General features: G+C 45.3%; 1 protein-coding gene across 7 annotated transcripts in view; it reads left to right on the forward strand.

Annotated features, from left to right (window-relative positions):
* Window positions 1-10,719, forward strand: part of LOC122562009 (voltage-dependent T-type calcium channel subunit alpha-1G-like) — a 304,845-nt gene that overhangs the window by 84,393 nt on the left and 209,733 nt on the right. For all 7 annotated transcript variants that reach the window (XM_043714394.1, XM_043714395.1, XM_043714398.1 and 4 more), the window contains exons 6-7: window positions 1,222-1,314; window positions 8,849-9,656. In XM_043714394.1, the coding sequence (XP_043570329.1) occupies window positions 1,222-1,314; window positions 8,849-9,656 (901 nt within the window). The remainder of the gene's footprint in view (window positions 1-1,221; window positions 1,315-8,848; window positions 9,657-10,719) is intronic.

Consider the following 10,719-nt stretch of genomic DNA (forward strand, 5'->3'; position numbering starts at 1 on the left):
CCCCCCTACCTTTTATCTTAGCCTGCTTGGCACACTTTCCTCATTCCTGAAGAAGGGCTCATGCCCGAAACGTCGATTCTCCTGCTCCTTGGATGCTGCCTGACCTGCTACGCTTTTCCAGCAACACATTTTTCAGCTCTGATCTCCAGCATCTGTAGTCCTCACTTTCTCCTCTCGAAATTATCGCCAGGTATTCCAGAATGTTCTGTGCTTTCTCCATTAAATCTTCTGTCAGGAATATTAACGAGTTGTGTTATTTTGATGGTGCTTAGTCTGAGACATAAGGAGGCTGTGAGAGCCAGCTATTCTCTCTTGAGAGCTAAAGGCTGTTAGCTCGTTGTGGATGGCAGCTTGCACTGGGCTCTTTATCCAACTGTCCCCTTTTTATATCCTTGATGACATATCAATATTTCTACAATAGGATTGGTCCTATGTTGTCAAAACCATCAGATTTAAATTTAATAGATTTTTTGGTGTCTAAGCACCTGGTTCAAATTGATTGGCTCAATTCAAAAGCCTGTTGTCTTGGTAAACAGGGTGCTGATTGACCTGCTAACTGTACAAATGCTTCAGTTTGGGCTCTCTGTGTACTTGCAAACTTTCAAGCTGCTGCTCACAGACATCCATTTTAAATCTCTAAGCACAGAAAAAGCACATGACCTTTTAAAGGGACCACGCAACGCTTTCCTCCTAGTTGTTACAAACACCTAATTCTAACTTCCTGCCTCCCAATCCACAACAATCAGCTTTCTTTCATAAATGAGGCAAATCTTTGTGGAGCCAGACCAGATTAGAGAGCCAGGTATCCTTCCCTAATCCACATGTATGAACCAGTTGGGGTTTTGTGATAATCTGATAGTCTTATGGTGACTTTTACTAATCCCAGTTTTTAATCTCCAGATCATTTCTGGACCAATTATAAAATTCTCCAAAGTTTGTTCTGTCTGACAGTCTTCTGGGATTTAAACTCACATTAACTGGATTATTAGTCAAAGTTTTGAATTTTTGTGGATTTATATCCTGTGCCAAGGACATCAATTACCAAATGTCTGGGATCAAACACAGTCTAGAACCATCCAAAAATGGGCAAGGGCAATTTTATTTCTTGATTAGGTCTTGATTTTATTGAAGTTAAAATGCAGAATGATCGGTTGAAGTAGAACAGCTTGATTTGATTGATGTCAAGCTCTGACTTTCTGAAATATCTGATTTTTTTCTCAGGTTATAACCTTGGAAGGATGGGTTGACATCATGTATTTTGTCATGGATGCTCATTCGTTTTACAATTTCATCTACTTTATCCTTCTCATCATAGTAAGTATTCAGGTCAAAATGTTTTTCTCTCTCTGGGCATGTAGGCATCAACTTGAAAGATGTTGTGAAACTTGAAAGGGTTCAGAAAAGATTTACAAGGATGTTGCCAGGGTTGGAGGATTTGAGCTATAGGGAGAGGCTGAACAGGCTGGGGCTGTTTTCCCTGGAGTGTCGGAGGCTGAGGGGTGACCTTATAGAGGTTTACAAAATTATGAGGGGCATGGATCGGGTAAATAGACAAAGTCTTTTCCCTGGGGTCGGGGAATCTAGAACTAGAGAGCATAGGTTTAGGGTGAGAGGGGAAAGACATAAAAGAGACCTATAGGGCAACCTTTTCACACAGAGGGTGGTACGAGTATGGAATGAGCTGCCAGAGGAAGTGGTGGAGGCTGGTACATTTGCAACATTTAAGAGACATTTGGATAGGTATATGAATAGGAAGGGTTTGGAGGGATATGGGCCGGATGCTGGCAGGTGGGACTAGATTGGGTTGGGATATCTGGTCAGCATGGTCGGGTTGGACCGAAGGGTCTGTTTCCATGCTGAACATCTCTATGACTCTATGATTATGACTATCTGATCCTCGTTGTCTTTAGAATGCCATGTTTCAATGGAGTGGACTGTGAGGCCATTCCAAAAAACCAGTGAGAGTTAGCCACAACTGAATCCAGGCCAAATTAGAGCAACAGTTCCCTATATCCATATGAACATTACAGTTTACAATGGTTTGATAGTTTCATGCCGATTTTTACTTCCCAGCCTTTTTACTTCAAGATCCTTTTTAAACTAAATATAAAATTCTCACTTTTATTCTGTCAAATTACAGCAGGATTCAAACTTGCATTCTTTGGATTAATAGTCCAAGATTCTGAATCATGAGTTTATGATTATCACCATGACACGACCAGTTCCAGTGGAGAGGGGCCACAACAGGTTTTTGCAGGGGTTGCAAAATTGGGCTCTTTGCCCTGCTGGTTGAGGCACTATGGGAACCCAGAGAGGCTGAAAATAATCTTCTTTCAACTACTTTTCACTGCGCCCTATGTGGACCACCGTGCTTGAGAGGGTTAGAGAACAGCTTTGTCAAGCATGTAACAGAAGCAAGTTGATCATGACATCAGTCAGTGTCTAACACTCATTTGAAGTTTAACCTGTTTACTTGAACCTTGTGGGTCCTGTTAATGCAATTTCTTAAACAATCGCAGCTGGACATGCTTTAAGCTGCTCTTAGAACCTTCACCATTCGTGTTATGCAAGGGCATCAGAACTTTCAATTGAGCTGCTTTGGCCTTTGCTGGACAGAGGTATTGTGTGTGTGTAGTGTTGATGGAGGACAGGGTGAAGAATGGGTTTTTCATTCCAAGGACTCTTCTTGAGGCTTTCTCGGGGTCTACGTTTTGATTTTCTGATACTACTTGTTTGTTTGCAAGGGCTCCTTGTGTATTCTCATCAACTCAGTTATTGGGTGATGCCATCACATATTAACAATATCTTCTGTAGTCGTGTTAATGCAGAATATATTATTTTGTGTATATGATGCATTCGGACTGACGCAGAAGCAGAATTAGAATTCATTGATGTCCTCAAGAATGGCCAACCCTGCTTTAAACTTAAAGATACTATACACAAGGAAAGCACTAAATTCCTAGAATTATTTAAATTAGCACAACAGGCATAAGTTAACAAGGGTTTCTTTTCCGAATTTTTGACACATACTTCAAAACACAAAAGGCTTTGACTCTAATCTTAGTTACTACAGACCAGTGAGATCATAGCTAATTTGTTTACCTCACATATTCGCAAAGGTGGAACTTTAACCCAGGTAATTACTACCTTTTTACTGCATTGATCTCAATCTGATTTAAGTTTAACGATTGACACACAGAGCTCATAACAACATCACCCAATGAAATTTTCTCCATGTATTAATTTTTGAAACCAAAACAGAAATTACTCAGCAGGTCTGGCAACATCTGTGGAGAGAAATCAGTTAACATTTCAGGGTCGAGTGACCCTTCCTCAGATCTGATGGTAGCTCGGAAAATGTCAATTCAACACACCACCTTGTTCCCTGGTCAACATCTCTATCTCTGCGAAGCTCAGCATCACCTCACTTTCCACTTGCAGCCTTCTGGACTCAATATCAATTTCAACAATTTTAGGGCTCAAGCTTTCCTATGTCCTGACCCCAACCCTCATACACCAGGCCTTGTTATTCACAAAGTCTGCTATTACACACCACCCATTGTTAACCACTAACACTCCCCATTAATAGCTATTCGTCCTCCAAGCCAGATCATTATCTATTCCTTTGTCTGTCCAACTGTTCTTCTTGCTCTGTCAACTCTATCTCCACCTATCATTTACTCCTCCGCCCACCTATCTTCCCCATATAAACTGATATTTTCCTAGCTACCATCCATTCTGAGGAAGGTTAACTCTGATTTCCCTTCACAGATGCTGCCAGACCTGCTGAGCTTTTCCAGCAATTTCAGTTTTTGTTTCAGATTTATAGCATCTGAAATTCTTTTGGTTTTTGTTAATTCTTCAACCTATGCAGCTAAAGTTAGAGATTCCACGTTCATTTGCAAATAATTCATTATCATAGTGATTTCAAGTTTTCCTCACTGCTAATTCATTGTGAATGGGTATGAAATGGTTCTGTCTCCTTTGCAGCCTCTCTCTCAGCCAACACCCCTTGCAGGTTCCCTGCCTTCAATTCTCTTCAAGCTTCCTGTTCTACCCACCTCACTTCCACTCACTTCCTCCCAACCTTCCTGCCTCCCTCAATTTCTTCCCAGCCCTCTTACTGCATTCCCCTTCTGTCCAGATTCAGCACCCCCTTTTTAAATTTTTTTATTCATTCATGGAATGAGGGCATTACTGGCCAAGCCAACATTTATCGCCCAACCCTAATTGTCCTGAGGGCAGTTAAGAGTCAACCATATTGCTGTGGGTCTGGAGGCCTGGACAGGGAAAGACGGCAGTTTCCTTCCCTAAAGGACATTAATGAACCAGATAGGTTTATCTGACAATTGACAGTGAATTCATGGTCATCATTAGACTGCCAAGTTTATTTGGAAGTACTAGCTTTTAGACACTGCTCTAAGTGCAGCGCTCTGAAAGCTAGTGCTTCCAAATAACCCTGTTGGACTATAACCTGGTGTTGTGTGTTTTTTTAATTTAGTCCACCCCAGTACCTCAACATCATATTAGACTGTTAATGGCAGAATTTCATTGAATTCAAGTTCCAGTGTCTGGCGTGGTGGGATTTGAACCCACGTCCCCAGAACATTGCCTGGGTCTCTGGATTAACAGTCCGATGATAATACCACTAGGCCATCACCTCCCCATTTCTCCCCTTACAACCCAGCAGATGTCTCTCCCCACACCTTGGCCCCCAACAACATTCCCAGCCCGACATCAATGCTGACTCCAGCTTGCCCAGAATCCCCCTCTTTGCCAATCCTTACTTGCTAACTGCTTGTTGCTCCTCCAATCATGGGAGAGAACACTCTTGTGACTAAGGGAGCAGCCCCTCAAGTGATTGGTTGAATTTTCTAGAGGTGAGAGGGGAGGGTAGGGACGGGGTATGTTGGTGGTTGAGGGATTTGCCTGCCTCCCTCAATGTATGTCCAGCCTGGCTGGAGGATCTCACTCAGGTTGTTGGACACAGCAGCGAGTGGTGCTGAACTTTCGCAAAGAGTGACGAGAGAGATGGTAAGTCTGCATCTCCCTTGAGCTATTGCACTGTGGGTCATTGGAGAACAGACAGAGAGAGAGAGAGAGAAAGGAAACTGCTATCCGAGCAGCAGTCACAGTGCACCAGTTAGCCATTTCTGTCCTCGCCCATGTCAAACTAAACAGGAGATGACAAGGGCTACCATTCAGTGTCCTCACCTAATTCCTCTACAACAAAACAAGACCGTCATGTTTCGCCAGTGTTTTCCGATCCCCCTGCCCTGCCTGCAGCCCCCTTATCACTGGTGACACACCATTCCACTTGTAAACTGTCCTCTAAAATCAACAAAGTGCCAGTGTTTGAGCCAGACTGTAAATCCGGGTGTGTCCTCAGCAAACATACACCCCTGTATGTTTATTAAGAGCCCACTGCCTGGTCGTCATTCTCAGACACTGCTGACTGGCCAGGCAGTGGGCTCTTAACAAACATACACTCCTGCTCACACAGGTCATTGTCACACACTGCTGACTGACCAGGCAGTGGGCTCTTGTTCTCTGAAGTGCTGAATGCAGAGGGCATTTGAAAAGAGGAGCACATCACCCTAAATACAGCTGGTGTTTCGTGCCAAAATGGAAGATAACAGCCAAGTGAGACCTGAGAAGGTCCCAACAACAGGAATGAACTGGCGTCCCAGTCAGTCTCAGCTACACTAGTTGCCACTGCCTCAGTGACGAGGGGGTGAATGGTTCAGAGCACTCCAACAGGCTCAGGAAGAGAGGCTAGGCCTTGTTCCCACTGGATGCCTATTGCTATGTGCCACTTCCCCAGGTAGAGAATAGTGCGATGAGACTGAGTCTAGGAGACAGTGAGGACTGCAGATGCTGGAGATCAGAGTCAAGAGTGTAGTTCTGGAAAGGCACAGCAGGTCAGGAGGAGCAGGAGAATCGATGTTTCGGGCATAAGCCCACTGAGTCTGTCTGAGTGATGTTATTAGTATAGCTGAACAATTACAGGGATGTGATGGCTGTGAGATGTGTATGTGTGAGGTTTGCACCTGTAAGTGTGTCAGGGTAAAGTGGAGATCACAAATCTTAGCCATGCTTTCTGATCACTAGAGATCGCCAATGGTTACTGATGAGTTAGGTTGCATTGACTGCTGCATGAGCTTAAAGCTGCACTGGGTCAGAGGCAACGTTTGAAGGTAAGCACTCACCTGAGGTCATTCAGTGCTTTGTGGCACTATGGCCAGATTCATGAAGGCAGGCTCCTTGATAATATGTTCCCATTGCCTTTGAGGCCACCCCAGCCCCACAATGTCTCTGTTCCACCAGAGCACTACATTCCCAAATCTGGGAGCCCACTGATTAGTCTACTGTGTACCACTGGCACTCTTCTGTCCTGCAGAAAAACCATTGCAACCTGCTGGAGCAAGAAGGTAGCTGTCCGTTAAGAGGGGTGACCTAACTTTAAGAGGTGCAGGTTAACTTTAAGGAGAAAGTGAGGTCTGCAGATGCTGGAGATCAGAGATGGAAATGTGTTGCTGGAAAAGCGCAGCAGGTCAGGCAGCATCTAGGGAACAGGAGAATCGACGTTTCGGGCATTAGCCCTTCTTCAGGAATGAGGAAAGTTGGTCCAGCAGGCTAAGATAAAAGATAGGGAGGAGGGACTTGGGGGAGGGGCGTCGGAAATGTGATAGGTGGAAAGAGGTCAAGGTGAGGGTGATAGGTCAGACTGGGGTGGGGGCGGAGAGGTCGGGAAGAAGATTGCAGGTTAGGAAGGCGGTGCTGAATTTGATGGATTTGACTGACACAGGCTGGGGGGAGGGGAAATGAGGAAACTGGTGAAATCCGAGTTCATCCCTTGTGGTTGGAGGGTTCCTAGCCGGAAGATGAGGCGTTCTTCCTCCAACCGTCGTTTCGCTGTGGTCTGACGATGGAGGAGTCCAAAGACCTGCATATCCTTGGTGGAGTGGGAGGGGGAATTGAAATGTTGAGCTACAGGGTGGTTGGGTTGGTTGGTCCGGGTGTCCCAGAGGTGTTCTCTGAAACGCTCCGCAAGTAGGTGGCCTGTCTCCCCAATATAGAGGAGGCCACATCGGGTGCAAACTCTGAAACGCTCCGCAAGTAGGCGGCCTCTGAAACGCTCCGCAAGTAGGCGGCCTCTGAAACGCTCCGCAAGTAGGCGGCTCTCTGAAACGCTCCGCAAGTAGGCGGCCTCTGAAACGCTCCGCAAGTAGGCGGCCTCTGAAATGCTCCGCAAGTAGGTTAACTTTAAGCCATGCAGGCTACCTTTAAGAGGTGCTAGCTTGCTTCCAGAGGTGCAATTAGCTTTAAGAAATGCAGGTTAACATTACAAAATGTAGGTTAACATTACAAAATGCAGGTTAGCATTACAAAATGTACGTTAACATCACAAAATGCAGGTTAGCATTACAAAGTGCAGGTTAACATTACACAATGCAGATTAACTTTACAAAATGCAGGTTAACGTTACAAAATGCAAGTTAACTTTAAGAGGTGCTGGCTAGTTCATGTAAACCACATATACACCTTGACCTCTTGCTGATCCTCGGTACAAACCCACCGTCTCACATTTTAGGCTCAATTATTTAAAATGGATAATACAGTGGATTTTGGATGTAGGTTTGCTCGCTGAGCTGAAAGGTTTATTTCCAGACGTTTTGTTATCTTACTAGGTAACATTTTCAGTGGACCTCATGCGAAGCAATGCTGAAACTTCCTGCTTTCTATTTATATATTTGGGTTTCTTTGGGTTAGCATATAAACCATATAAAAACTCAAACATATAAATAGAAAGCAGGAATTTGCAGTATTGCTTCGCACGAGGTACACTAAAGATGTTACCTAGTAGGGTAACAAAACGTCTGGAAATGAACCTTCCAGCTCAGTGAGCAAACCTACATCCAAAACCTCAACCTGAGCTACAAATCTTCTCAAAACTCGCTAATACATTGGATGTAGTTTTAACATTGCCCATAGAACAATGTATAAGAAAGCTCCATTGACTGGAATGCTCAGTGGGCAGTACCTGTTTCAAATATGAATGACAAGGAAAAACATTTTACAGTAAGCATTTTACAGTTGTGCCTCAACAGTTACCCTGCCATTCTCCCCTCCTCATAATGCACCCTTAGCCTGTTCTCCCATTACCACATCCTTTGGCCTGGAGCCTCTGTCATTTAGAGCCTCCCTCCTGCCCTCTGACCTCTCACATTCAAATGAGGAAACAGAACCAGGAACTGGCCATTTGGCCCTGAACAGTCTCCTCCCCATTCAATAAGATAATGGCTGATCCCATTGTGGCCTCAATTCACTTTTGGAATACTGTGTTCAGTTCTGGTCTCCCTGCTATTGGAAGGATGTTGTGAAACCTGAAAAGATTCAGAAAACATTTTCAAGGATGTTGCCAGGGTTGGAGAGTTTGAGCTGTGGGGAGTGGAAAAAGTAGAGACAGAGACAGAGTTAATGTTTCAAGTCCATCCTGACTCTTCTTCAGCACTACATAAGCAGCACAGTTCTGAAAGAGAAATATTGGACTCCAAACATTAACTCTGTTTCTCTTTCTCCATGGATGCTGCCAGATCTGCTGAGTTTCTCCAGCATTCTCTGTATTTGTTTCAGATTTCCAGCTTCCGCAGTATTTTGCTTTTGCAATTGTGCTTCCTTTTATTCCTACCATAATCCCCTGGGATTTGCTCCCAGCATTTGTTGCCAACCCCATTCCAAGCTGAATTCCCGAAATGTTTCCAACATTCCCGTTAACGGCAGCTACTGGGTCAAATTGCAGTGCTTGTCTCTGAACTCTCTCCTATATCTTTCCATTCTTTTCCAGGTTGGATCATTTTTTATGATCAATTTATGTCTAGTCGTCATAGCCACCCAGTTTTCCGAAACCAAGCAGCGTGAAAGCCAGCTGATGAAAGAGCAGCGGGTTCGCTTCATGTCCAACGCCAGCACACTGGCCAGTTTCTCTGAGCCGGGGAGCTGCTATGATGAACTCCTCAAGTACATTAGTCACATGGCACGGAAGGCCAGGCGTGAGGTGGTGCGTGTGTGCCACCTAGTGGTGAGCCGGAGGAGCCACCAAGCCGGCGGCAGGACCGGGCCAGGCCCACAACCCCACAAACGACGGAAACGCAAGCGGGCATCCTCTGTCCACCACCTGATCCACCATCACCATCACCACCACCACTACCATGTCAGCAACGGGAACCTGCGGGCCCCCCGAGCCGGCCCGGAGATCAGAGACGCGGAGACTGACCCTGCCCACCACAGCACCGCCAACCGGCTCATCGTCCTGCCCTCACCCCTGGCCAAGCTGCACCCTCTCCCAGCGCCCGCCGCTCCCGCCAACACTGAGTCCGTCCACAGCATCTACCATGCCAACTGCCACATCGAGCCGGTGCAGTGCAAGTCCTCCCTCAGGCAGGGGGCAGCAGACGGAGGCCAGAGGACGACCGATGTCAGGAGTTACCCAACCTTGCAGCCAGGCTCCCAGCACGAGGTGATCAACCTCAATGGCAACGGGGAGAAGACCCTCAAGGATGCAACCATGAATCCTGACAACGCAATGGCAAATCTCAACATCCCGCCAGGACCGTATCGCAAAATGCATCGACTCCTAGAAACACAGAGTGCAGGTGAGCAAATCAGAGCCTTGCCTTGACCAGAACCAAGGGCACACTTTGTGAGTGACAATGTTTTAAGGCAGACCCTCCCCTAGAAAACAGACTTGTTAATAACAAAGTGTCATTTTCCTAGACTTGCCTTGTCACTCCAATAATTCCTGGTGAATCAGAGACGACAAAATTAAAACATTATATTTTGGGTCAGTAGCCCATAATGACCACAAAGTGATAGATTATCTGTTAAATACCTGCCTGACATTTCATACCATTTGTTTGAGGGCTCTGCGGTAGTGTCCATATCTCTGGGCCAGAACATTTGGGTTCACGTATAAAATCATGAGGGGCGTAGATAGGATGAATGCATGTAATTTTTTTTCCCAGGGATGGGGAATTGAAAACTAGATAGGTTTAAGGTGAGAGGGGAAAGATTTAAGGACCTTAGGGACAACGTCTTCATGCAGACAGCGGTGTGTCTGTGGAATGGGCTGCCAGAGAAAGTGGTTGAGGCAGGTACAACAGGAACGTTTAAAAAAACATTTGGATGGGTACATGGATGGGAAAGATTTAGTATGATATGCACCAAATGCGGGCAATTGAAAAAGGTTGAGTGGGTGCCATGGTCAGCATGGACCAGATTGTGTCGAAGGGCCTGTTTCCATGCTGTATAATTCCATGACTCTAAGTTCCACTGTTTCCCTCACCTTTGTCAAATCAGGTTGTTTAAAAATACCTAAAAAGAAGAAATGAGGAGATAGCTTCAAAAATTACTGATAGTGGGTGGGTCTGCATCACATGCAACGTGGTGGCAACGGTGGGATTGTTATTAAAATATCTCAATACAGCTAAGGTTAAAAAAAATCCATTCAGCCAAAGAATATGATTGGCTCACATCAAATGCATATCCATTTGAGAATGCAGGAAGTCAAACATTTCCTGTTCCGTGCTGTCGACCCTGGGTGATTTTCCATTCGGGGAAACTGTGAAGAGCAGTAAAACATAACCCATTTCATCCCATCCTGTAGATTAGACAGGGGTATCATTGTTGTAATGGGGGAGGGTGTAATGTCACTGTAAT

The sequence above is a fragment of the Chiloscyllium plagiosum genome, chromosome 24 (assembly GCF_004010195.1).
Source record: "Chiloscyllium plagiosum isolate BGI_BamShark_2017 chromosome 24, ASM401019v2, whole genome shotgun sequence".
NCBI classification, from domain to species: domain Eukaryota; kingdom Metazoa; phylum Chordata; class Chondrichthyes; order Orectolobiformes; family Hemiscylliidae; genus Chiloscyllium; species Chiloscyllium plagiosum.